Genomic DNA, 26753 nt, shown 5'->3' with positions numbered 1-26753 from the left:
CCATCCCCATCCCGTCGGCCCGCCGGGGATTCCCCCGGTATTCCCCATGGCCAGTCCGCCCCTGCAGAGGAGTACTGTACTGCATTTGCGTATACAACCAAGATGATCATAGCCTTTGCCTCCATTGCTTCCATACGAATTTTGGTCTGAGGCCTTTAAAAAACGACCTGAGGTTCCAGAAGAATCCACCAAATCCAGAATTAGTGTAGTGAACCCACGCTACCGTTGTTTGTCTGCCTAGGACTGTACACACAAATCCACCACACACGCAAGAACACGACACACGACACAAATGCTCCCCACCCAGATCAGAAACTGGATCTTCAGGTCAGACAGAAGATCTTCGGTGGATAATGGCTCAGTGATGTAACCCCCCCGTACCCCAGCTCGGTAACACAGACTCCTGTTGTTCCCCAGATACATACGAACACACACCTTCTGTGTAACCCGAGTCCCAGCTCCATCACGGAAGGGTTCGGGCTCTGAGACACCTGCTCTAACCTGACAGGCTAGGAGGGAGGGGCCTAGAGCTGGGGTAGGAGAGCGAGAGGGTGCACCGAGTAGTAATAATACCGGCGAGTAAGCTAGCCAGTCAGAGGGTCAGATAGGCAGACACAGCACAGTCAGTCGTCACGACAGTCATCCAGTCATTCCAACAACCAGGCCAGTCAGTGTGAGTGATTGTGGACCAGCCAGTTGAACTCAAAGGGGCTGGGATGATTAGCTGGTTCGGGAGACATCACGACGCCTGATAGGATAATGACCAGCGAACACCCGGCTACCACAGAAGAAACACGCTCACAGGAGAAGGTCAGTGGCACTCACGCACACTAACGCTAACGCTAACACACTCTCACGTTTATGCTCACACACTCTCAGAGACAAACACACTTATCACTCTTTATCACAATCACATGAAACGCTCCCTCTCATACACACACTCTCTCTCTCACACACACAGAGACACACGCTTATCCTGATCACGTCCACACATTGTGACTCTCACAGACAACACTCTCACACACACTGGAGACCCATCCACAACGTTGTTGGTGTGCAGGGTCCGGGGGCGGGGCCAGCAGGCGAGGAGGAGGAGTCTGCCAGTGATGAGGAGGACCTGCCGGTGGTGGAGACGCCCTCCAGCTGTTACATCAGCAGCCTGGCCATCAGTGGCAGCTACATCCAGGAGCCCTCCCACCCCAACGTCCCCACCTCCCAAACCCCCCTCCCCGACTCCCACACGTCCAGCTCCAACCTGCCCCCTGCCCCCCATGTCCCCACCGGTTCCCCCCTGGCCTCCTACCCCCGCCTCCCCTCCCTGGCCACCCCAGTCGTCCTCCTGGCCCAGAGACATCACCCCAGCACGGCCCCCGCCATCATTAAGGTCCAGCCCTTCATCCACGGTGCGTACACATACATGTTCATACACACTCGCGTGCTGTCCGTCTCTCTCACACACATACGCTTTATTATCTGTCCTGCATGACTATTGCTGTTCCTCTTCTTCTGTGGTGCTGCAGGGGACAGTGCTGTTTTCTCTTCCCTTGTGGAGACAAAGTCGTTGCGAGGTTACGTAGTGCGCCACTGGAGGGCGCTGTTAGTGCTGCTGGGACTGTTCCTGGCGCTGATCCTGATCCTGGGGATAGGACTGGGAGGTACCTGTCTGTCTGTCTGCATGTCTGTCTGTGTGCATGTATGTCTGTCTGTCTGTATATCAGTCTGTTGGTCTGGACATCAGTCTGTCTCCATGTCTGTCTGTCGGTCTGTTTATTTATCAGCCTGTCTGTCGGTCTGTACATCAGTCTGTCTGTTCATCTCTCTATGATATCTATATATTAGCTTGTCTGTCTGTCTGTCTATCTGTATGTTGTCTGTTGGTCTGTCTACATACCAGTCTACCTGTCAGTCTGTCCATCTTTCAACAATGCATAAATTAACTTGAAATGCTTCTTCTTATGGATCTGTCTAGAGAGAGAGGAAAAATGAGAGGTAGAGGCGTGTGTGGGGGTGTAGTACAGAGTGTGTATTGAAAGATATGAGTGTAGAATAGATTTTGTGCAACCAGATCTTGTTGTTCTATGTAACTGGAGACAGCAGTACTAAGTGTTACATGAGATTACGCGGGGAGCCTTGACAGTGTCAGTATGTGTGTGTGTGTGTCTGTATGTGTGTGTGTCTTTGTGTGTGTTCCTGTGTGTGTGTGTGTGTGTGTGTCTGGGTGTGTGTTTCCACAGTGGGACTGGGCTGTTCTGGGAAGTTCCGCTGTAGCTCCTCCCAGGTGTGTGTGCACCAGAGCCTCCGCTGTGATGCGGTCAAAGATTGTCCTCATGGAGACGATGAGCTCAACTGTGGTGAGACACACACACACTACACACGCATACACACACTCCCACACACACTCACACACATGCTGCTACACACGCACACTCCACAACACTTCCTGTGTGTGTGTGTGTGTTTGTAGTGCGTGTGAGTGGGCGTGGTTCAGTGCTCCAGGTCTGCAGTAAGGGGGCGTGGTGGACTGTGTGTTCTACAGGTGGAAACTCCTCCTCCCTGGGACAGGCTGCCTGCAGACAGCTGGGATACGACAGGTAGACACAAACACCCCCCCAGCTACAGACACCCCCCCATGTACAGACACACCCCCAGGTACAGACACACCCCCAAGTACAGACACCCCCCCATGTACAGACACACCCCTAGGTACAGACACCCCCCCAGGTACAGACACACCCCCAGGTACAGACACACCCCCAAGTACAGACACCCCCCCATGTACAGACACCCCCCCATGTACAGACACACCCCTAGGTACAGACACACCCCTAAGTACAGACACACCCCTAGGTACAGACACCCCCCTAGGTACAGACACCCCCCTAGGTACAGACACCCCCCTAGGTACATACTTATTCCCCTCATCAGCCCTCCGCAGGTGTTTTCTCAGAATGGCACAGGGCCATGGTAGGTGTTCCTGCTCCATTAACCACAGTGGTAATCCTGTTACCATTCCCTTACAGCGAATCAACACACACACACACTCACACACATACAGTTGTAAGTAGGTCAAGATGTTCCCTTTTACCATCACCCTTTTCTATCTGAGGAGCTACATAGAGCTTCTGCGGTAAGGACGACTGTCAACCAAACGATATGTGTGTGTGTGCGTGTATGCGTGTGCATGCATGTGCTTGTGTGTGTGTGTGTGTGCAGTTACAGCAGCTCCAGTTCCCTCCCCCTCTCCTCTGTGGAACCCTTCCTCCAGACTGGCCTGGTATTGGTCAACCTCAACCTGCTCACCCTCCAACCCTCCATCAGCATCCAGAGCCCCACCCTCCTCAGGTACACCGACCAATCAGACGTTTTCTAGGCCTACATCAGGAGGAGGTCCCACGTCTGGTGTTAGTGTGTGCGTGTGCGTGTGTATATATGTGTGTGTGTGCGTGTGTGTGTACGTGTGTGTGTGTGTGCGTGTGTGTGTACGTGTGTGTGTGCGTGTGTGTGTATGCATGCGTGTAACCTCTCCCCTGTTCTGTACCCAGTAAGACCCAGTGCAGTTCTGGAAATGTGACCACGCTTAGCTGCCTGGGTAAGTTAATGAGTGTGTGTGTGTGTGTGTGTGAGCACTAGGCATTATGATGACTTTACACCACTGTGAGAGTGAATTCAGCCTATTGAGCTCTGTTACTTGTATCTGTTTGGGTGTATGGGTGTGTGTGTATCCCCCCCCCCCCACCAGATTGTAGTCTCAGGCCCAGGCTAGAGTCTCGTATTGTGGGGGGGGCAGCGTCCCCCCCTGGACAACTCCCCTGGATGGCCAGCCTGCACCACAAGCACACCCCCACCTGTGGGGCAGCGGTCATCACTCACACCTGGATACTGACTGCTGCTCACTGTGTCTATGGGTGAGACACACACACACACACACACACGCACACCTCGATGCTCACTGTGTCTATGGGTGAGACATACACACACACACATGCACACCTCGATGCTCACTGCTCTTCGTTAGAGTTAATGGTTGGGTCATTGACTATTGATCATAAACATGTTTGAGTGTGTATGTGTGTGGCAGTTGAAGGTTGTGTCACCAGAACAAGACTCATGTTAACATCCACTTACCCCTGGAAAGCCCAAACTCCCCCATGTCATGTTTTACATGTGTAATAACTTAACTAACCCTTGACAGAGTGTAACTACATACAGTCCTTATGTGAATACAAGGTTGATACTAGAGGTATTGCTATGAAGTTACATGGTAGTTAATGTCATGTTATTGCCAAAATAAGGGACCTAATTGGTTGTTGTTCCCCCCTTTGCCCTCCTACTGTCCAATCAGATTTGATGACCCCGGACAGTGGGTGGTGTATGTTGGATTGACAGCCCAGCCAATTAATGGAGCGGGGTCTCTCTCTGTGGAGAGGATAGTCTATCATGCCCTCTACCGCCCCCGCAGGACAGAGTATGACATTGCGCTCATCAGGCTGGAGCAAGCCCTCAGCTTCAACGGTACACAAACACACAAGCAGAGCAAAAATACACACTACCTTCTCTGTTCAGTTTGGCAGGTAACCATCTTCTATGTTATGTAACTTCCCATAAATATGTCATTTCCCATTTGTGTGTCTTAAAACTGTCATAATAACGATGGAATGTAACCATTTCCCATGCGTGTGAGGGTTCACCCAGACGTAGTGTTAGTGAGCCAGCCTGTCTGTTCCCTGCAGGCCTGCTGAAGCCCATCTGTCTGCCCAATCACGGTGAGCAGTTAGAGGAGGGGCGGAGCTGCCAGATCTCTGGCTGGGGGGCCACACAGATTGGAGGTTAGGGGAGACACACACACAGATACACACACACACTTACACACACACATACACTCACCTGGATACTCATCACTACTGACGGTGTCCATGGGTGAGACACACACAAAACACATGCACCACTGAAATACACCCACATGCACCCTCCCTGGTTAAGCGTCACGGTGTGTTTCTCCAGGAGAGCCCAGCTTGCTGCTCCAGTCTGCCCAGGTGCAGGTGCTCTCCAGCAGGCTGTGTGAAGCCCCCTCCTCCCCCTGGAGCCTCTGTGCCGGACACACACAAACCGGACCACACTCCTGCCTGGTAGGGCACGTGAGGTCACACACACACACCAGATTACACTCTTACCAAGTTGTACACTCCTGCCAACAGAATCGTGTGTGAGTGTGTGCGTGTGGACACATCTGACTCAACTAAATATCAGTTGGTGCTTGCGGGGAATTCTAACTTGTGTGTGTGTGTGTGTCTGTGTGTGCAGGGGGACAACGGGGGTCCGCTGGCCTGTGAGGGGGAGTCTGTGTGGAAGGTGTGGGGGGTGTTAGGCTGGAGCTATGGCTGTGGAGAGAACAGAACAGGAGAGCTGTACACACAGGTTCTCTATGCCCTACCCTGGATACACACCATCATGGAGGTATAGACTACACACTCATTACTGTCTGTCGGCTTCATATCCACTTCATTTAGATAACAACTGTATATCTAGTGAGTCTATATAACTATTTTATATCTAGTGAGTCAAAATAGCTGTATTGTATATCTAGTGAGTCTATGTAACGCTTGTATATTTAATGAGTCTATATAGCTGTTTAGTGTATTTAGTAAGTTTATATAAGCGTGTTGTGTATTTAGTAAGTCTATATAACTCTTGTGTTTTGTCCCCTCAGGGATAGGTGACAGGGGACCTGAAGTCCATTTGACGCGTTTTCTACAGACCGACAGGATGTTGAGGATGTACGTTACCAAAGATACACGTCTCACCTGGGACATTGTGTTACTGATGCGGACATACATGGATGTCAGCGTGTGTGTTTATGAGGCCATCACCATGACGAACTGATAGTGGCTGTTTGTACAGAACCAGGAAGTAAAGACCAATTTGTTTACAAAGCAACTGAGAGTCTGATCATTCACACACACAAAGTCCACACAACAGTCAGACAAACATTGTTATTTTATTATTTGATAAATCCAGCAGAGACAAAGGGGCCATGATGAAATGCAAACAGAGAAACTATAAACAAGTTCCTGCCAAGTCTGAGATATAAAAATATGCAACCCAGTCTGATCTGTCCCAACCCCTCACACCAGCACTGCTCTGAACTAGGTGGCTAGTATAAATGTCTGGTGTGGACTAGATAGTCAGCTAGTATAGATGTCTGGTGTGTACTAGATAGTCAGCTAGTATAGATGTCTGGTGTGTACTAGATAGTCAACTAGTATAAATGTCACATGTGTACTACTAGATAGTCAGCTAGTGTAAATGTCAGGTGTGTACTAGATAGTCAGCTAGTGTAGGTGTTAGGACAGTCTGGGACTGTGTGAAGAAGGTAAACACATCGTTCAAACAGGCATGCAGGAGAAAAAGGGCGAGAGAGAGCGAGAGGGTCAGAGAGCAAGAGAGAGAGAGAGAGACAGAGAAAGTGGGAGAGCGGCAGTGGGACAGAATTCGAGAGATCCCATCAGCCCAGTCCAGCTATGCCTCCCTCCTCGTCGTCGTCGTCGTCGTCATCATCCTCCTCTTCCTCACTGTGAGTTCCCAGCATGACTTGCTGCATGGCCAGGGTGGCTCCGTCCGACGAGAGGCTCTGCAGCTCCTCCACGCTCACGCCCATCGTTACCATGGCAACTGGCAAGAGCAAGAAGTTAGGGTTAACGTCTGCCAGTAGAGATTCGTATCGGTAACCCTAAGTTCCTACAGCCCCGGTTCCCATTGGTCAAACTCCTACAATATGCGTCTTAATGGGTCGACCGGATTCCTCCCAAACTCCCACCTCCGCCTAAAAAACACTACAGCTCTGTAGAGGTAACCACTACACTTTGAGGCCAGCCAACCATCAACTGGCCCTTTACAACATCCACTCACCCCTTACACCCCTCCCTCACACCGTGCCTTCTTACACTTTTGTAACAACCTACACCGCCAACACCAAAACCATTATACAAACTGTGTGGTAACAAAGGGAGTCAGGTGGCTGAACGGTGAGGGAATCGGGCTGGTAATCTGAAGGTTGGCAGTTTGATTCCCAGCCAAGTCAAATGACATTGTGTCCTTGGGCAAGGCGCTTCACCCTACTTGCCTCGGGGGGAATGTCCCTGTACTTACTGTAAGTCACTCTGGATAAGGGCGTCTGCTAAATGACTAAATGTAACAATACGATCTGATCCAGGAACAGGCTCACTGACCCAGTGAGGGAAGAAAAGCATCAGATAGCAGCGTGGGAGGTTAAGGGGCCTGATCCCCCCTACATGCTCCACTTCTTATCAGTTGAACTCGGGAGTATTATGGGATGTACCATTGTCATCCTGTTCCTCCATCGCCTGGGGGAGACCAGTTGCTGTGGCGATGGAGTCAGGCCAGAAGCGCTGCGTTGGCCGGCTCTGATTGGCCCGCTTCCTGCTTTTGGGTGTGTCAGAGGAGCTGCTGTCAATCATGGGCTGGAGGATCCGCCTCCTGGCATTGATGAACCTGCGGAGAGTCGACCAAATGGTAACCCAGTGAGCAGACAACCCAGTTAACTGGGCCCAGGCAGTGGTGCTGGTTCATGTTTTGTGCGAAAGTGTGTCTCACCAGTTGTTGACCTGTAGAAGGGAGAGGTTGGTCTGGATAGCTATCTGCTTCTTCTCTTCCTCTGTTGGGTACGGATGCTGAGAAAGAGAGAGAGAGATACATCAGACTAGACTCGAGGCTGTGTGAGTGTGTGCGTGCGTGCGTGTGTTACTTACAGCGATGTGCTGGAAGAGCCAGGACCTCATGACGTTGGTGGCCTGCTTGGGCAGAACTCCTCTCTTGCTCCGGCTGCTCTCCTCCTCATGCTGTTGCTGCTGGGGGTAGAAACTCAGGTCCTGGCTCAGCTGCACCTGCAGCTACACACACAACTGTGCTGTTTTGCTGCATCATCACAGTACTTGCTCTTACAGTTTGCCAGTACCTGGGTGTTTTGATGAAGTATCTTCACAGTACCTGGAGGTTTTAATGAGGTGTATTCACTGTACCTGTGTTTTCTGGAAGCGCAAGGTTCCGGGGGAGAGGCCTTGCGCCAGCACCTGCCCCTGAGGGGTGACCACTGTGATGGGCTGGTACACTGTTCCACCTGCTTCACACACGCACAACACACACACACACAGTAGCAGCTTGTTTTAATTAAGTATATATATATTTTTATGAATCTTATTTTATGACCGCAACAGCATTGAATACCTTTTTTTAAGTATTTATATATTTATATACAAATACATGTATTCTACATTCGATTCCGAGCCAGATTCAAAGTGCTTCCTTTACTCTCATGTTTCATTGGTCATACTTATTCTGTGGACATGGAGGTTCCTGAACACTTGTATTTCTTTGGGGATCAGTAAAGTGAATACCTGTAACCATCTGGGATGGGTTGACTGTTGCCACGGTGAAGTTGCCATGCTGCAGGGCCGAGGCTGGGACCATGATGCCCTGTGGACTGAGGGTTCCTGAACTAGGGCTGGTGTTCTGCGCACACAAACACACGCGTCAGTCTGGGGGACGCACTGCATACACACAGCACACACACGCGTGTGTCTTGTGTCTGATGTGCGTTTGCTGTGTGTGTGTATTACCTGTGTGTTACCCATGTGTGTGTTACCTGTGCGTTTGCTGTGTATGTGTTACCCATGTGTGTGTTACATGTATATGTTTGTTACACATATGTTACATGTGTACTACCTGGATATGTGCCTTAAATGTGTGTTACCGGTATGCATGTTTTACCTGTATCCGTGTGTTACCTGTGTGTTATATTTGTTTTGCTTGTGTATATGTGCTACCTGTGTATGTGTGTTACCTGTGGATGTGTGTTACTTGTGTATATGTGTTACCTGTGGATGTGTGTTACGTGTGTTACCTGTGTGTGTCCAGGAGAGTCTGGATTGTCCGGCTCCGCCCCCAGCAGGGTGTCAGAGTTCATCTTGGTCCTCAGGCAGGCGATGTAGCGCGAGCAAAAGTCCTTACACAGGTCACTGACCTTCTCCAGCTCCAGCAGGTGGATACGCAACACCTGCAGAGCCCCCACCATCTACACACACACACACACTTCAGCAACGCTACTCTACAGAATGAAGCTTGCCAACCACAATGCCAGCCAACATAGTGCTGTGTGTGTGTCCCACCAGGGTGTCGGTGTCAGGGTCCAGGCTGTTGGCGGTGGAGCTCTCCTTCCTGTGACTGATCAGGAAGTTGTCGAGGTCGGTGCGAAGGGAGGCGGAGCTTACACACTCTGGCGTCTGAGTGGACTGCTCACACTTCTCAAACATGAGAGCCAAGAGGGGGAACAGGGGGTGTCTGTGCGCACACACACACACACACACACAATCAGAAAAACTCGACACGCTGTTCAACACCCACGAGGAAGGAGAGGGCGAGGACTACCTGTAGATGTTTGATTTGTCCGCTTCCATGGGGGTCTGGGTGTGAGGGGAGGAGGAGATTCCTTCTGCTCCTTCGGTCCTCTCCTCCGTCACACTCCTCTCCTCCTGCCCTTCCATCTCTTCTCCCACACCCATGACTAGGATCTGGAGGAAGACAAAGAGAGCTCCGAAAGAGGAAGTACACGCAAAACATCATGAGAACATCTTCGACACTCGTATCCGAGTGCCTTCGCCCTGCCCTCACCTGGTCGACCTGGGGGTAATCCTCCATAGCAACCAGCTGCTCTGCCATCTCAGTGTCTCCAGCGATGCCAACTCTGTCTCATGCCAGTCCAGGACACCTATAGTCCTACGTGGAGAGACACCTCGTATTTGAACTACAAGTCTACATGTGGTCATGCTCAACGTTAAAAGTAGCGTATCACAGGCCTTTAGACATAGTAGCCACTTTTATCGCTAATATAACACGTCCCTTCACCGTCTGGCATTTAGAACTAAAGGCTACCACGTGAACGGCTTATAACTACACGGTAGTGAACTGCCCGACACACTGGACTCTCACTCAGATTGACTAGCGCCTGTGTAGCATCTGGGTTTTTGGTGAGAGCATATTTTACATGTGAGCTGGGGTGCATGGTCTACTATTGCGGCGGGAGTAATGTAAACACTTGAGTGGACGTAAGACGAAAAACAGAGGAGATCTAAGGACCACACAGTGCCCAGATGACCAGTCGGTCGGTTAGTGCTAACATACACAGCACTTTATTAGCCGAACACACAGGGCCTGGGCCATTCCCCTCTCTCTCTTCTCTCTCGACAAACAAGCCGACATCTTTATTCCGCCACCGCAGCGGCTCCCTCTCGCCTGGTCTCTTGCGCCTCACTGTCCGCCTCCATACCGGCATGTCCTCTCTTTGCATGACGAACCCACTGCATCCGAGCATGCAGCGTCGATAGTTAGATTGATGGGAGACGAAAAAAAGAAGAATTTGAGTGACAGCTTACCTGGGTGCCAATCTTCGTCACGCTGACAAGGCGCTGCTGCAATCGCGGGCCGCAGTTTTCTTGTGTCGTCATTACGTACGGGCACGTCGACTATTTTTCTCATATATATTTATAATGTGGGAGGAGCGTTGCAGCCAAGAACGGGAGTTGTCCCGCCCTGGAGGCTGAACCCTGGCATTCGCGTTTACGATATGAATAAACTTGTGGTAATGATACGTACAAAATCCCAAAGTCTATTTTTACAACACTGTTACAACATCCATCCCAAGCAAGTATAATAGTATCAGTTGTAAATTGAATATTCCTTATTTGAAACGGACCATTTTACAAGTTATCGCTCCGCCACTGAGGCCAAGCAGGAATTTACATGACCGTAATGTATAGAAAACACAACAATGTTCATTCTGTTGAAACTTTATCAACCGTTTTTCCCCAGGGGTTCTTTTAGAAGAAAAGTGAAGAAGACAGCTGGTTATTTAGGGGACACCTCATCTAGAGGGGGATCTGATGAGAGAATGAAGAGAGGGAGAGAAGAGTAAGAGACAATTCACTTCGGTACCTACACTTATTACAACAACAGTAGGATGCTATAAAAGACACACACACACACACAAATATACCTGGGAAGGAGAACTCTGGGAACTGGCTGAGGTCTCCACCCCCAAACAGACGCTGGAGCTTCACTCTCTCCTCTAACAGGGCTTTCTCATACTCTGTCCCTGCCTCCACCAGACCCCCACAAGCTCTGATAAGATGACGAGGAGAAACACAGAATGCATATGTAAACATTTGTTTGGTACGAACAATGACATAAAGGTTTATGGATCTTCATATAGTACAAATAGCTCAATGTATCTTAGAGAGCTAAATATAGTTAACAGCACACGCTACAGTTTAAAGCTACAAATAGTTGTATAGAGCTATATATAGTTTACAGAGCTACTTTTAAAGAGTTGCAAAGAGTGATAAATGTGGAGGTCTCACTGGCTCCTGGTGGAGTACTCTCTGATCTTGTCCAGGAAGATCTTCTGAACCGGATCCAGACCGTCTAAAGTAGAGATCATCATCATCTTCATGGGCTTTCAAGACAGGAAACAGCTGATACACTGAGGTTTTGCTGTGTGTGTGCGTGTGTGTGTGTGTGTACCATCAGCAGTGTCTTGGGCTCCAGAGTCCCCTGGTTCTGCATCACATGGTCCCAGCATCGCAGAGTCTTCAGGGTCTACTGTCTCTGGAACTGGGTCCACCTGGCCGATAGCAGCCAAACCTGCCAGCTCAGGCTCAATAGCAACATCCGATGCCAGCTCCTGGCCAGTAGCTACCTGTGTTTCTTCTATCTCCTGGCCAATAGCAACCTCAGTTTCTTCTAACTGTTGGCCAAGAGCACTATCAGCTGCCTGCAGTAGGCCAATGGCAATTTTAGCTGCAGGCTCTAGCTCAGTAACAGCCTCAGCTGCCATCTGCTGGCCAATGGCTGCCTCAACTGCCAGGTCCTGTCCAATAGCAGAGGTGACTGGTGCTCCATTGATGACCTCTACAGGTGCGTCTGTTGTCATGGAAATTCTTTCTACATGAGGGGTGGCTATAGGCTCTTCTGGGGCAGTTGTGTACTCTACTGGGGCAGCTTCCACTTCTACAGGGGTAGTTGTGACCTCTACTGGGGCAACTTCAGCTTCTACAGGGGCAATTGTGACCTCTACTGGGGTAACTTCCACCTCTACCAGGGCAACTTCAGCTTCTACTGGGGCAATTGTGACCTCTACTGGGGCAACTTCCACCTCTACCAGGGCAACTTCAGCTTCTACTGGGGCAATTGTGACCTCTACTGGGGCAACTTCCACCTCTACCAGGGCAACTTCAGCATCTACTGGGGCAATTGTGATCTCTGCTCGGGAAAACTCCGCTTCTACAGGGGCAGCTGTGACCTCTACTGGGGCAACTTCAGCTTCTACAGGGGTAATTGTGACCTCTACTGGGGCAACTTCCACCTCTACCAGGGCAACTTCAGCTTCTACTGGGGCAATTGTGACCTCTACAGGGGCAACTTCAACTTCTACAGGGGCAATTGTGACCTCTACAGGGGCAATTTCAGCATCTACTGGGGCAATTGTGATCTCTACTGGTGAAACTTCAGCTGCTATAGGGGCAGTTGTGACCTCTACTGGGGCAACCTCCACCTCTACCAGGGCAACTTCAGCTTCTAATGGGGCAATTGTGATCTCTACAGGGGCAACTTCAGTGTGTACAGGAGTGGTAGTGACCTCAACTGGGAGAACTACCACCTCTACTGGGGCAACATTAGTTCCTACATGGGGAATTGTGACATCTACTGGGGCAACTGCAGCTTCTACAGGGGCAGTTAAGACCGCTATTGGGGCAATTTCCAACTCTACTGGGGCAGTTGTGACCTCTACTGGGGTAACTTCAGCTTCTACTGGGGCAGTTGTGATTACTACTGGGGCAACTTTCAGCGTTACTTCTGGGTCAACAAGATCTTGTTCTGAGGAAACGTCTTGGGTGAAAATTAAACCGGTTACCTCCTCCTCTGTTACAGGGGCAACTGTAGTTTCCTTCGAAGCAGATAGGGCATTTCCTGGGGCAAATGCAGACGTTGTGGCAGGTTCTGTCTCAGTTGCAGGTGCAAGTTCTGCTTCAACTGCAGTTGGTGTAGCTATGGTAGTGTCGGAGGGCAGTTCAGGGGTAACTGGGGCAGCTGGTGTAGATGTAATAGAATCTTCTACAGGCTCCGCCCTAAGGGGAGAAAGATCTTCTACAGGCTCTGCTCCTAGGGGAGAAAGATCTTCTACAGGCTCCGCCCTGAGGGGAGAAAGATCTTCTACAGGCTCCGCCCTGAGGGGAGAAAGATCTTCTACAGGCTCTGCTCTAAGGGGAGAAAGATCTTCTACAGGCTCCGCCCTAAGGGGAGAAAGATCTTCTACAGGCTCCGCCCTAAGGGGAGAAAGATCTTCTACAGGCTCCGCCCTAAGGGGAGAAAGATCTTCTAAAGGCTCTGCTCTAAGGGGAGAAAGATCTTCTACAGGCTCTGCTCTAAGGGGAGAAAGATCTTCTACAGGCTCCGCCCTAAGGGGAGAAAGATCTTCTACAGGCTCTGCTCTAAGGGGAGAAAGATCTTCTACAGGCTCTGCTCTAAGGGGAGAAAGATCTTCTACAGGCTCCGCCCTAAGGTCTTTGTCTGGGCTTGAAGGGTGCAGATCAGGGACAGGGACAAAGTCAGGGTGGGGGTTAGGGTGGGGGTCAGGGGAAGGATGCCCTGAGTGACTCCCAGCTGCAGCGGCCCCAGAGGGGGCTGTTTCTGTAGCTTTGTTTGTCTTGGTAGAACGCAGACTCTGCAGCAGCTTGGCGATGTCAACAGCAGGCTGAGGTTTGGCCTTCTCTGCGTCGTCAGGGAAAAAGCAGGTACATGGAACATGCCGTTACAGCATTGAGGTTCAGAACTGTTTCATGACTATCTCAGAGAGAGCATTGTTAGATTATTTGACTGTTTTATGTTTGCCGTCTGCCGTAGCGCTGAGATCGACCGGATGTAACCGTTATCATAAACTTTCTGTTCAAACTGTTGTTTAAAAAATATATATTTCTAGAATTTGTCAATTAAAACTATTCATGGACAGACACGACACAATGTTATTTATTTTTAAATGTTTTTTATTGAATTGAATTTGACTTGGTATGTGCCGCACCTTGAGTACAGAATTATCAACAGTCTGTCTTGTAACCGTTGCTATGCCAACCAGTATGGCAGAGGTGTGTCTACTTTTAAAATGCATCTTTGCAATGATGATCGCTCCCAGACAACCAATAAGCACCAGGCAGAGTTGATGTATCATTTTGTCACACTGTTGTGTTCTGTTGGCTCAGCACAATGCATACAGCATATTTTGTGTGAGAGAGAGTGGTGAATATGTTAAATAAAAAGAGGGAAAGATAGAAGGAAAGGTAGGTTTTATTAATGGGTGAATTTACATCAGAAGGTGAGTGTGCCTTCTTGATGTGTATGTGTGTGTGTGTGTGTGTGTGAGAGTTAGAGAGAGTGAGATGGTGTGTAGGCCTTACTAATGTGTGTGTGTGTGAGAGAGAGATAGAGAGAGTGTGATAGTGTGTAGGCCTTACTAATGTGTGTCCTCCTGGTCCTGCTGTCTGCAGGAGTTGAGCTGAGTGCTGCGTGAGGACCCAGTCTGCTCCACATCGCCACCTGCAGACCCTGGTCAGAACAGAACCACAACACCACAACAGACCATCAGCGTCGCTCCAGCCGCTCTCAGCTGGCAACGTATCTAGAGTACTAAAAATACACACCCCTTTCACGCATAGTCCGGAGGACTCTACAAACACAATATAACTTAAAGGGCTTAATACATCGGAACTCATGTTTAGTATGTGGAGTTGTTAGTCAGTTTCCATGGCAATTACCCGAGACAGAAAACTAATTTTCACGTAAAGGGGACAGGAACATTGACGGTAGCCTACAATATAGCCTATATGATTATGAACTTCATTATCATAAATAAAGTTCAAATACCTGCAGACAGCTGCGACGTCCTGTATGGAGGAAGGACGCCGCCATGTCTGTGCTCTCAGAACAGCTTCCTCTGAGACGGACACCAACTTCTTCGGTTCCTCCGCTTCATTGAGAACAGAATGTTCACGTTCTACGAAATTCACACATGCTGTGCAGGACAAAAGGAAATTATGTTGCTGCTAAATGTTAAAATGTATATTTTCTCCCCAGCAAACCTTCACTCCGTAGTATGTCTTCTGCAATGGTCTCCTTGTTGCATAAACATACTTGAACCGTATGGAAACGCCCCCCTAAATGTCACGTAAACACTTTACGGTGCCGCCCTCTGACAGGAGTGAACACAATGTACAGCGCGGGCCTGGCAAAACACCGCACTCAAAGAAACACGAGGAGCCACCTTGGTCCAATTGAATTTTATTTTCAACACTTAAGACAATACACTTCTGATACATTGATAACAATATGCTGTCATCAACATGGTTCTTCTACGGAGCTGATGTCATATATTAATATTTGAACAATATTCACAGACGTAGTGGGAGGGGGGGGAGGGGGGGTTAGGGATCTGGGTGAGGACTTGTTATCTTCATCATAATTATTCATCATTATTATCATCATCTCCCTGTCCTCCATTCAGGAATCCGGAAAGCAATTCACTTAACAGCTTCTCTCACCCTTTCAATCTCTCTCTCTCTCTCTCTCTCTCTCTCTCTCTCTCTCTCTCTCTCTCTCTCTCTCTCTCTCTCTCTCTCTCTCTCTCTCTCTCTCTCTCTCTCTCTCTCTCTCTCTCTCTCTCTCTCTCTCTCTCTCTCTCTCTCTCTCTCTCTCTCTCTCTCTCTCTCTCTCTCTCTCTCTCTCTCTCTCTCTCTCTCTCTCTCACACACACACACACAGCTGGTGAGACACAGTAATCTATTCCACCCTTACCGTTGGCTAACTAACGTAAATAAATTAACTACAGTAGTCACATCCAAAATACTTCAACTGTACACACACGCGCACGCGAGCACTGAAGCGCGCACGCAGTTAGTCAGGTCTGCACCGCCTACAGTCCTGGTCTGATGCTGTGAAATATCTGACTCTCTAGGTCTCCTGATATCACACACTCTTCATCCTCATCATCCTCCTCATCCGATTAAAATACATCAAAGAACTATACAATGCCTAGTAAGACATACACACACATTTTCACGCACTCACACACACGCGCACACACACACACTGAGGAGCAGTGGGTGGGGCCCATGGGGGCAGCAGGATGACAGTATCACTACAGTAATATTACAGCAGGACGGGGCCTGCTGGGGTGAGGGGCTAGGGGCGGAGTCTGGGGGCGGAGTCTGGGGGCGGAGTCTGGGGGCGGAGTCTGGGGGAGGCGAAGAGCGGCATTTATGGCTCCTCGAACAGCTGCAGGTCGAGTCGTACGACAATCTCTCCGGTCGGGACCTCGTGCAGTAGTAGCCGCTTGGTGATTGGTCCTTTAGAGCCCTGGTCCTTCTTGATGTCAGCCAACCGGATCTCTGTCCTGCCCAGGAAGTCTACACACACACAGGAGGACCAACACTGAGGACAGGGTGTGTGTTCAGGTAGTGTGTGTGTGTGTTCAGGTACTGTGTGTGTGTTCAGGTAGTGTGTGTGTGTGTTCAGGTGGTGTGTGTGTGTTCAGGTAGTGTGTGTGTGTGTTCAGGTAGTGTGTGTGTGTTCAGGTGGTGTGTGTGTGTGTTCAGGTACTGTGTGTGTGTTCAGGTACTGTGTGTGTGTTCAGGTAGTGTGTGTGTGTGTTCAGGTGGTGTGTGTGTGTGTTCAGGTACTGTGTGTGTGTTCAGGTACTGTGTGTGTGTTCAGGTAGTGTGTGTGTGTGTTCAGGTAGTGTGTGTGTGTGTTCAGGTACTGTGTGTGTTCAGGTAGTGTGTGTGCGTGTCCTGACCGTCAGGTGAGAACTGGTCCCTCTCGAACACAGTGACACAGAGGACGTCCTGCTCCAGGTCTTTGATGAAGAACTGACAGTTGGAGTTCCACTTGGGGTTCAGAGTGTCCTGCAGGGTCTTGGTGATGTGGCACTGGGAGCCCATGGTCACCTCACAGTATGGGTTACTCTTCCCTGACAAACACACACACCATGGGAACATCGGTCATGTTCAGCAGCATCAGCACCTCTTGAAGGTGCAGGTTTGAATAGACTGTGAGCGAGGTGAAGTGTGTGTGTGTGTGCGCGCGTGCGAGCAGAGCGAGGTGTGTGTCGTCACCGTGGGAACGGCAGGGTTTCAGCTCGATGCCCTCCACGATGTTGACCATCAGTCTGCCGATGCCTGTGGCTCTCTGAGACCTCACTGGAAACACACACACACACACGCACACACACGCACACACACAAACACACGTTAGATGTGAAAAAAAGAAAAAGGAGTAGCATCAGAGGAGCGAACGATGACGACGATGTCACACCCAGGTACGCCTTCTCTCTCTTCTTCTTCTCCGTCTCGATGAAGAGTTCCGACGCCGCCTTGATCTTCTGCACCCAGGCCGTCCTGCACGCAGGCACACACAAACACACACACAAATAGTTCAAGTGGGTGGAAAAGAGGCGTGTGAGAGACCATAAAAGTACACGCACGCATGTGCGTGTTCGCGCGGCGCGCGCCTCCTACCGCTCGTTGATGCTCTCGGCGCGGATGGTGTAGACGCGGTCGATGTGGGAGATGTGGAAGATGGGCTCGTCCCCCGAGGGGTCGGTGGGCAGCTTCACGAGGACCTCGTTCAGGAAGATGGGCTGCTGGGGCAGGGGCCAAGGGGTCAGGGGTGAAGGGTCAGGGGTCGAGACGGCTCCAGAACAGGCATCCATAGTCTGTGTGTGTGTGGCACCACCTTGATGCTCGACTGGATTCAATGGGCCGGCAATGTTTTGTACGTATGCGAGCGCGCGCGCGTGTGTGTACTTACGGTCTTGTACATGCGGTACAGCAGGTGAGACTTGGTGCTGAACACCTTGTCCGAGTTGGAGGCGCCCAGGGGCTTGGTGACCTGCGTGAGCAGCAGGAAGTCGTTGAACAGGAAGCCGTACAGCTCCTTGTTGCTCTTGGCCTTGTAGAGGCGTCCGCTGTGGAGGAACTTCCTGGGGCCGAGGCAGTTGGTGACCGAGTTGAACACCAGTTGCTGGAAGGGAAAAGCGCACGCGCCAACACACGCGTGTCAAAGCTCCCTTCGAGATGTGCTTGGGGGGGGGGGGGGGGGTTCCGTTTGCAGTGTGTGCGCGCGTTGCAGTGTTCTTACTTCAGACAGCCCCTCGCACTGGACATGAGCCTGGATCCACTCCAGACGGTCCGAGTTCTCCTTCTCCCTGACCCCCTCGTTGACCTGGGAGCACAGCTCCTCAGCCTTCTCCAGAGCTGCCTTCAGGTGGCTGTGGTCTGGGTGGGCCTCCGGAGTGTTCTCCAGGATCTACACACACACACACACACACACACACACACACACGCCAGCTGTCTGTGAGTCTGTGTGTGTGTTGTGTCCGTGTATGTGTCCGCGTGTGTTGCTGTGTGTGTGTTGCTGTGTGTGTGTGTGTTGCTGTGTGTGTGTGTGTGTTGCTGTGTGTGTGTGGAGTACGTACGTTCTTGATGATGAGTGGGTAGCGTGTGACCCTCTGCATGGGCTTGAGCAGGAAGCTGGAGAGAGGCATGCCTTTACAGCGAGGGTCCATGGCCAGCCTCTGCACACACACACACACATTACCACAACAACCGGGTACGTTCCCAAACCCAACCAGGTGTCCTCACCGCGAAACACCCGACGCGCGTTGCCGTGACAACCGGGCCCGGTTACCTTGACAAAGTCCTTGAAGTCGGGCACCTCGTCGGTCTTCTGCTGGATGAGCGTGGCTCCGTTCAGCTGGCAGGAGCAGAAGCGGATGTAGGGCTGCATGTGGGGGAGCTGGGACGTCAGGATGTCCCCGATCATCTTCACCGGCATACGCTCCCCGGACATCTTCTTCCTGACTCTCAGGGCCCTAGGGGGGGGGGGGGGGCGGGTAGGAGGGGGGGTTAGGGTCCACTCTCCTCAGACCAGGGCATGGCAGTGTGGGGTAGGGTTAGGGCTGGAGGGTGCATTGCCAGAGAGAGACAGAAGGGGGCCTACTTGAGCAGTTTGATGTTGCACATGATGAGCTCCTTCCAGTTGACGAATATCATGCCCACCTCCTTCTCTGTCAGCACCTCCGACTCCAGCAGAGGCTTCTGGAAAACCTGCGCACGCCGCACACAGTTACTGACACCTAACACACTCGTGCGTGGGCTATGGAAGTTTCAGTGGAAGTAATTTCAAGAATGTGTGTATTGATAAGTGTGTGCGTAGCCTGGTATGTGGCTGGATGCGTATGTCTAGGTGTGTGTTGGGCTGGGTGTGTATGTTCAGGTGTGTATGTATGCTTCATGTTTTGGCTACCTGCAATGTTTGGGGCTATCTCATTTTTTATGATCATTGACCTATGAACTTTTTATAAAGCTCTCTCTTGGAAGTTGCTTTGGATAAATGGTCTGCTAAATGAATAAATGTGAATGTCCAGGTGTGTAGGTCCGGACGTGTATGTCCGGGTGTGTACCTCCGTGACCAGCTGCAGGTCGTTGACGTAGTTCTCCTCAGTGAGGATGAGCTCGTGAGTGTAGCCCTGCCTCTTCCTCTCCTGGGGACTCAGCATGTCGAGCAGGTGCAGGTCAGCACACCCTGCAACACACCACTGGGTCAGACGCCTGCCAATCACCCCCACAGCCAATCACACTTCCCAAGATTAGAGAAACCACCAATAGGAGAGCTGTGGAAGTGTTATGTAATATAATTCAGGTGTCCTGTTGCTAAGGTACTAGGAGAGGAAGGGGATAGTTTTCAGAACTGTCTAATTGGATGATTCTGAAAAGCCAAGAAAGCTTGTAGTCTGTATCCCATAATACAGTGGTTCTCAACCCTGTCCTCAGGGACCCCCTGTCCTGCATGTTTTAGATGTTTCCCTGCTCCAACACACCTGATTCAAATAAAAGGGTCGTTATCTAGCTCTGTAGAAGCCTGGTAACGAACATGCATTTGAATCAGGTGTGTTGGAGCAGGGAAACTGATCTAAAACAAGCAGGACAGGGGGTCCCTGAGGACAGGGTTGAGAACCACTGCCATAATATATATGGCCATCCCCACAAGAACATCCCATAATACACAAGTCCCTCTTGGTGACTTCTCTGGCTGGTGAGAGGGCTGGTGGGTGGAAACTCCCCTGGACGTTTCAGTTTCCATGACAACATTGTGAAATCATACCAACAGGAAGCTGCCATGGACCAATCAAATCTGACTGTGGATCTAGAATGCACCAATACACAATCCGTTGAGTGGCACCTTGACCATCATTGGTCAGTTGAGTGAAGAATCACACCAGCCTGGCGTCTCCATGGAGATTTTAATCATCATACATGTCAATATTCTCTACATTAAAGACCGCATGACACTTGTAATAAAGCTAGGAATAGTTTGTGTACATTTTCCATTTGTACATTCATGTCACTTGTAAATGTTTCAGACATCAAGTGCAACCATTACATTTGGGATTAGCAGAGCAGTCGTTCACAGAGCAGATTTGAATGCAGCACTGTCCTACGGTACTGTCCTACAGTCACAGCACACATTAGTGCTAGGTTACCAGGCTGTGTGTACAAGTGATGTTCTTTTGACTCAGGAAACAAAAACAAAAACCTTCAGTCACTAACGGGAGGCAAAGGCTCATGGGAGAGACCAGTGAATCAATCAGCGAGCATCAGACTCCAACACTGTGGCGCTGAGGAAGGAACCCGCTGGTACAGCCAGACGGCTAGGCCAGACGGCTAGGCCAGACGGCCAGGCCAGACAACCAGGCCAGGTCAGACAGCCAGGCCAGACAGCCAGACGACCAGGCCAGACGACCAGGCCAGACGACCAGGCCAGACGACCAGGCTAGACGACCAGGCCAGACGACCAGGCCCCTCCTACTGAGCTCTGTCACAGCTCTGCACTTGTCTTGTAATAAAGACGAATGCTACCGTATGCAAAAACAACAACAAGCCCAAGAGTCAGGAATTGGGAAAATAGTGTGGTATAACCGTTGTTTACACATTTGTCTCCCGGTATGAACTTTATTTATGTTTGTCGTGATGAGTATAATCAGACGATGAAGTTAACTAACAGTGTGCTGCCATGCATATTAGTCTCACTTTACCGGCGTACAAAATCTTCGCTCATATAGAAGGACTGTATACAGGAAGTCCCAATAAGGAATTACAACTACAATACTGTCATGTGACTAAACACCTTTGAGCAGATCAGACGGCTGCCCTTGGTTACCAGGACCAGACTACTGCTGCCTTGGCTACCGGTGTTGTTGTCGTGGTTACCAGGACCAGGTAACCTTTGCTGTGATTTCCGGTATTAGACAACTGCACGTGGATATGGTTGCCCTGTCTGTCTGTATCTGTCTGTGTAAACATTGTTAAAGGCTTCATTAGCGAAAGCAGTACTGTCAGATTTTGCACACATACATATTCATACATATTAATTACAATTCATACATATTCATAGCTAGCTGAATCATATTCGATCATCTCGGGGGACTTTGTTCAGTAAAAAGCTCTGGTAAGATTTCAGGCAGGCGGGGCCACAGATAGTCAAACGGTGAAGCGTCTTTACATGGTGTTCATGTAGAAAAATAGACGACCCACCCACACCTCGCTGCACACAACACAACATGTAAACAAACCAACATCCCTCTACTTTGATCCCACACACTGGAGACTGGAATTAACTTGTTAGGTATCAAACACACACGCACACACACACATGCACACGCACACACACGCACACACACACACACACACACACACACACTCGCACTATCTGGTATGAAGAGACAACCCCAAGGGTGTGAAACAACACACAGAGATGAAGTGTGGTCCATATGATGACAGACAGCAGCTCTGGCCAGTGTCTGAGGGAAGGAGACAGGATGTCCCGCCCCCTCCACCCCGACGTAAGCCTTGGTATGTCCTAACCGTCTACAGCAGCCTTCCCCTCTACTCCCTCTACTCCCCACCTCCTTTCCCCCTCCCTCCCTCCTACCCACCTTCTCCACTGCATTCCCTCATCTCTACTTTACTCTGCCCCCATCCCTCTCCACTTCCTTTCCTCCTCCCCTTCTCTCCTCTCAGCTCCTTCTTCCCTGCTGGGGAGAGGAGCTAGGAGTTAGGAGTTAGGGACAAGAAGAAAGAGGGCTGCGTTTTATTCCAGAGTGTGTATCCTCCCCTAAACAGAACGACCCAGTCCCCGTGACGACGGGTCAGGCTGCTGTTTAATTGGCTGCTAGTGGGTCTCTCTGTGGAACTGAGGGCAGACATGGGCGAGGTTAGTAAGGGAAGGGGCGGGAAATCCATTTGACTGACAGCTGTAGAACCAAATGGGTGTGTGGTTAGAGAAGCAAAATTCTACAGCTACTAGCAGAAAGCCACAGAGGGACCCACTATCCAGCCTCATACTCACACCTACATGGAGGTGTGTGTGTCTGTAGGTGTGTGTGTGTGTGTGTGGTAACAGTGCAGGCTTTTTAGTCTTTCAGACAGGCTTTATGAGAGTCTGTCATTTGTTGCCGTGTGTGTGTTAGTGTGTGTGTGTTAGTGTGTATGTGTGTGTGTGTTTGTGAGTCTCTGAGGAGTCAGGCTGGCTGCGGCAGCTCTCTTCCTGGTCATGTGAGCGTCATGTGACTGCTGCTGCTGTCCCCATGGTCCGACGGGGCGTGGGCCAGGGCGGCCAGGGGCGGGGCTAGGGCGCCGGGGGCGGGGCTAGGGCTAGTGGGTCTCTGTGAGGACTTTCAGGGCGGGGGGGAATGGGGCATGTGACTCCTGGAGAGAGGAGGAGAACACAGCACAGAAGCAAATCAACACAAAAGGAAAACAAACAAACAACAACTAAACAAAAAAACATGTGACTGGCCGGGAGCCAATGGGAGGGCTAGGAGCGTGCAGCAAGACAGGGAGGCGGAGTCTAAACATGCTGGACATGAGGGGTGAAGAGTTAGTATGGGAGGGGGATATAAACACACACAGACACACACACACACATGCGAGCACTGCACACAAACATGCATCGGTCACACACACACCAGTACAACATAGCCACAAGAAGACATGCACAACACACACACACACAGTGGTTTGTGAGTGAAGGGTGAGGTATGAAGGTCTGAAGGTCTTCATAGAGGCCCTGGCTAGCAGAGATTCAGTGTGGTGTGACAGCAGAGCAGCCGACCAGAACTGGGCCAGAACTGGACTAGAACTGGACCAGAACTGAATCAGAGCAGAACTGGACTAGAACTGGACCAAGACGAGAACCAGACCAGAACAAGGCCAGTGCTGGACCTGAACCAGAATCCGATCCGAAACAGACCAGATCCAGAACTGGACCACGGGGGTTAAGTTAAGATGAATCAAGTTTCAGGAGAGGGAGGCAAACCACAACAAGACCACCTCTGTGGAGAGCAAAGGTGTGTGTGTGTGTGTGTGTCGGTTTGTTACGGATCGTTTCAGAGTGAAAAGAAAGAGGACTGTCGACACAAACTCGCTAACACTTCATTACTGTGTGTGTGTGTGTGCTTACATTGCTGGCTGGGATCTGTGTCGGTGGTCAGTTTGACGTAGTTGGAAGGGAAGAGCCCCACCGCGCCGTTCAGCTCTCCTTTCCACCAATCAGGATCCTCCCTGCTCAGCACGTTGATGATGCTGCCTTTCCCAAACGCCAGCTCGTCATCGTTCTGGGCCTGGTAGTCATACATGCCTATCACCTGGCACACTGCTGTGCACACACACACACATACACACACACATATATACAAAGTTGATACTAGCTGAACATGTCTCAAAACATTGTGTTTTCTTCTCCTCTTCCCATCCTCCTCTCCTCCTTCCCTCTACCCCTCCCCTCCTCACCTGCGCTGGGCGTGGGCAGCTTGGGTGGGGTTGGCTCTGTGGGCGTGGTCTTACTGGTGCTGGGGCTCAGGAGCTTCACGTAGTTGGCCGGAAACCAGCCAATCTGACGCTTCTTTCCTCGGGCCTGGACCAATGAAAAGGAAGTCAACAAAAGACTTTTTGTTGACGTTTCCGTGCGTTATGTGTGTGAGAGTGAGTGTGGGTGAGTATGCATGTATGTGTGTGGGTATATATGCACCCGTGTGTGTGTGTGTGTGTGTGTGTACCTGCAGCTCCCCCTCCCACCAGCCCCCGGGGTTCTTCTTCCTGATGAGGATCAGCTGACCAGGAGCCAGGGTGAGCTGCTCCGCCCCCGTGGCTGTGTATGGAGCCAGGACCTGGGCGATCTCTGGAGGAGGGGAGGGGAACAGGGTTTGGAACAGGGTTTGGAACAGGGTTTGGAACAGGGATTTTGCCCAGCCTAGGTCTGTGGTGGTGGTGGTGAGGTGTGCGTGGCACTGGAACAGTGATTACCTGGCTTCTTTCCCAGAGAACCCGTCTTCCCTGCCAGTCCAAGGCCCTGGAGGAGGGGGGATAATAACAACGAGTGAGAATGTGTGTGTGTGTTGAAGGGAGGTGTGTGTGTTGAAGGGCGGTGTGTGTGGGGAGGTGTGTTTGAGGGAGTGTTTGAGGAGGTGTGTGTGCGTAGGCTTACGTCTGAATCCTTGGGTTTGACGTAGTTGGAGGGGAAGACCCCAGTCCGGCCCCCGACCACGCCCGTCCACCAATCCCCCTCCTTCTTGGTGACGGTGATGACGTCACCCTGCTGGAAGGACAGGTCCCCCTGCTCACTGCTCTCATAGGTGTACATGGCTAGGTACTCTGGACACACACACACACACACAGATATGTCAGCCCAGTGTGTGTGTGTGTGTGTATGTGTTTGCGGGGTGGGTGTATTTGAGCGTGTGTGTGAGGGCTGTACCTTCTCCCTGGTCAGAGAGCCTGGTCGGCGAGGGGGAGGGTCTCTTCATAGTGTGGGGGCTGTCTGAGGCTCCAGACTCCAGACTTACACACATACAGAGAGGGGGGGGTTAGTACACCGTCCCATCATCTACACCCGGAACGATCCAGAAGGGGTGGCGGAGCGGGGCTCCTACCTGATGGAGTGCCGGGGGGGTCCGGAGATGAGCTTGACGTAGGACTTGGGGAACCACCCCCTCTGGCCCCCGCCCACCTCCCCGAACCACCACATGTCCTGCTGCTCCAGCACGGTGATCACCTCCGCCTTGTTGAAGTTCAGGTGGTTGTCCTTCTTGGCTCTCCAGGGGTACAGCGCCTGGGCCTGCAGGCCCTCCACCTTCTCGCCCTGTGTCACACACACACACACAGACACACAGACAGACAGACAGACACACACACGGGAAGGAACGATGTGTAGGTATGTCTGTGCTTGTACAACGGAGTCAGAAAGACAGACCCAGAGATCCAAACAGCATGTGTGTGGGTGTACCTGTCCCAGTACTGGCGAGGGGGAGGATCCGGTCAGGGTGGCGGGCGTGAAGGCGGAGCGCTGTCGGAGGGCTCCTCCCCCGGCGCTGGGCACGGACAGCGAGGGCTGCGTGGGCCAGGCGTCCCAGCCCTCCTCATTCTGACCCCCGCTGGACGGCCACCTGCACACACACACGCGCGCCCTCGCTTACTGTCTGCTGGGGTGTGTGGGTGAGGATGCGAGGGTGCGTGTGCGGGTGCATGGGTGTGTATGTGAGTATGTGCGAGTGTGTGAATGTGTTAGTGTGTGCGTTTGTGTATGGGCTGTCACTCACGTTGTGCTGAAGTCAGCCCAGTTACTGGAGGCTGAGGAGGAGGAGGAGCCAGGGCCGGGGCCAGGGCCAGGGCCAGGGCCGGGGCCGGGGCCGGGGCCAGGGCCGGGGGCAGGACCGGGGCCAGGGGCGGGAGCAGTAAGTGGAGGAGGGGTTGCCATTGGCTGGCTGGGCGGTGTGGGCGTGGCCGACGGTGGGAGGCGGGAGGCCAGAGTGGGCGTGGCAGCGGCAGAGGAGCGGAGGCTCATGGGTACCTCGCTGTCGGGGATCTTCTCAGCGTAGTTGGCGGGAAACCAGCCTGTCCTGCCGCCCAGCTCCCCCCCCAGCCAGCCCGGCTCCCCCCTCTGGGACTCATCCACCTGGGGGAGGGACACACACACGTTACACACACTGAATAGGTTTGACACACACACAGCACACAGAGCACATACATGGTGGCTGGTGCAGAGCTTGATGGGTGGAGTGGGACATGCTGTAACCCATGAAAAGAGAGAGAGAGAGAGAGAGAGAGAGAGAGAGAGAGAGAGAGAGAGAGAGAGAGAGAGAGAGAGAGAGAGAGAGAGAGAGAGAGAGAGAGAGAGAGAGAGAGAGAGAGAGAGAGAGAGAGAGAGAGAGAGAGAGAGAGAGAGAGAGAGAGAGAGAGAGAGAGAGAGAGAGAGAGAGAGAGAGAGAGAGAGAGAGAGAGAGAGAGAGAGACGGAGAGAGGGAGAGAGAGAGAGAGAGTGATGAAATGTCATACTGATGACATACTACTAATTACATCACAGGTGATTGCACGCGATGAACCAATGAGATTAGAAATTGATATTAGAGCCCAACCGATAAAGGATTTTTAAGGCCAATACCGATAAAAAAAATGTTATTTAAAAATCCGATATTTTGATACGTCAGCCGATATATATATATTTTTTAATCCAGAAGCGCGTAACAAAAAAAGATTTCCCTAACACTCTGCCCGAATCTGGCTGAGTTGTAGGGTTGTCTC

General features: G+C 51.2%; 4 protein-coding genes and 1 long non-coding RNA gene across 8 annotated transcripts in view; 2 read left to right on the top strand and 3 right to left on the bottom strand.

Moving 5' to 3' along the window:
- The first annotated feature begins 753 nt into the window (after positions 1–753).
- tmprss3b (transmembrane serine protease 3b) lies at positions 754–5909 on the top strand. The gene is made up of 13 exons (XM_084668515.1): positions 754–810; positions 1061–1403; positions 1521–1655; positions 2235–2351; positions 2465–2591; positions 3214–3342; positions 3543–3589; positions 3740–3905; positions 4343–4512; positions 4731–4826; positions 5002–5126; positions 5302–5454; positions 5708–5909. Exons 1-13 carry the CDS (start codon positions 760–762, stop codon positions 5711–5713), a joined length of 1665 nt encoding a protein of 554 aa, XP_084524641.1. The 5' UTR covers positions 754–759; the 3' UTR covers positions 5714–5909.
- Positions 5910–5976: 67 nt separating this feature from the next.
- Positions 5977–10519, bottom strand: pknox1.2 (pbx/knotted 1 homeobox 1.2). 4 transcript variants are annotated; one of them, XM_084668641.1, is made up of 11 exons: positions 10446–10519; positions 9685–9789; positions 9442–9584; positions 9183–9354; positions 8918–9088; positions 8412–8526; positions 8037–8137; positions 7767–7907; positions 7612–7688; positions 7337–7509; positions 5977–6669 (listed from the first exon to the last, which is right to left on the bottom strand). In XM_084668641.1, the coding sequence occupies exons 2-11, from the start codon at positions 9730–9732 to the stop codon at positions 6503–6505; spliced, it is 1308 nt and encodes a 435-aa protein (XP_084524767.1). In that variant the 5' UTR covers positions 9733–9789; positions 10446–10519; the 3' UTR covers positions 5977–6502. The 4 variants fall into 4 exon arrangements, with proteins under 4 accessions (XP_084524767.1, XP_084524770.1, XP_084524769.1 ...); XM_084668644.1 differs by having other exon boundaries at positions 7767–7901; XM_084668643.1 differs by having other exon boundaries at positions 8037–8134.
- A 328-nt stretch (positions 10520–10847) lies between these two features.
- On the bottom strand, positions 10848–15219 carry LOC146261188 (uncharacterized). The gene is made up of 6 exons (XM_084668678.1): positions 14986–15219; positions 14577–14667; positions 11593–13839; positions 11430–11493; positions 11066–11190; positions 10848–10949 (listed from the first exon to the last, which is right to left on the bottom strand). Exons 1-6 carry the CDS (start codon positions 15028–15030, stop codon positions 10918–10920), a joined length of 2604 nt encoding a protein of 867 aa, XP_084524804.1. The 5' UTR covers positions 15031–15219; the 3' UTR covers positions 10848–10917.
- LOC146261187 (uncharacterized) lies at positions 14264–15327 on the top strand. The gene is made up of 3 exons (XR_014724820.1): positions 14264–14402; positions 14610–14745; positions 15196–15327. It is a non-coding gene; the product is annotated as an uncharacterized LOC146261187 (long non-coding RNA).
- Positions 15328–15781: 454 nt separating this feature from the next.
- itsn1 (intersectin 1 (SH3 domain protein)) overlaps positions 15782–26753 on the bottom strand; it is a 22727-nt gene continuing 11755 nt past the window's right edge. The window contains 20 exon segments of the mRNA XM_084668269.1: positions 15782–16523; positions 16913–17086; positions 17232–17315; positions 17431–17513; positions 17634–17755; positions 17926–18138; positions 18256–18423; positions 18593–18691; positions 18805–18988; positions 19117–19223; positions 19580–19701; positions 23638–23832; positions 23967–24090; positions 24233–24354; positions 24480–24525; positions 24661–24827; positions 24931–25013; positions 25106–25314; positions 25459–25618; positions 25772–26127. Coding sequence (XP_084524395.1) covers positions 16375–16523; positions 16913–17086; positions 17232–17315; positions 17431–17513; positions 17634–17755; positions 17926–18138; positions 18256–18423; positions 18593–18691; positions 18805–18988; positions 19117–19223; positions 19580–19701; positions 23638–23832; positions 23967–24090; positions 24233–24354; positions 24480–24525; positions 24661–24827; positions 24931–25013; positions 25106–25314; positions 25459–25618; positions 25772–26127 — 2967 coding nt within the window. The 3' untranslated portion in view covers positions 15782–16374.

This window comes from Hypomesus nipponensis, chromosome 12 (assembly GCF_054491055.1).
Source record: "Hypomesus nipponensis isolate SF chromosome 12, ASM5449105v1, whole genome shotgun sequence".
NCBI classification, from domain to species: Eukaryota; Metazoa; Chordata; class Actinopteri; order Osmeriformes; family Osmeridae; genus Hypomesus; species Hypomesus nipponensis.
The sequence above is the reverse complement of the archived record's forward strand: the minus strand, read 5'-3'. Positions and strand labels throughout refer to the sequence as shown.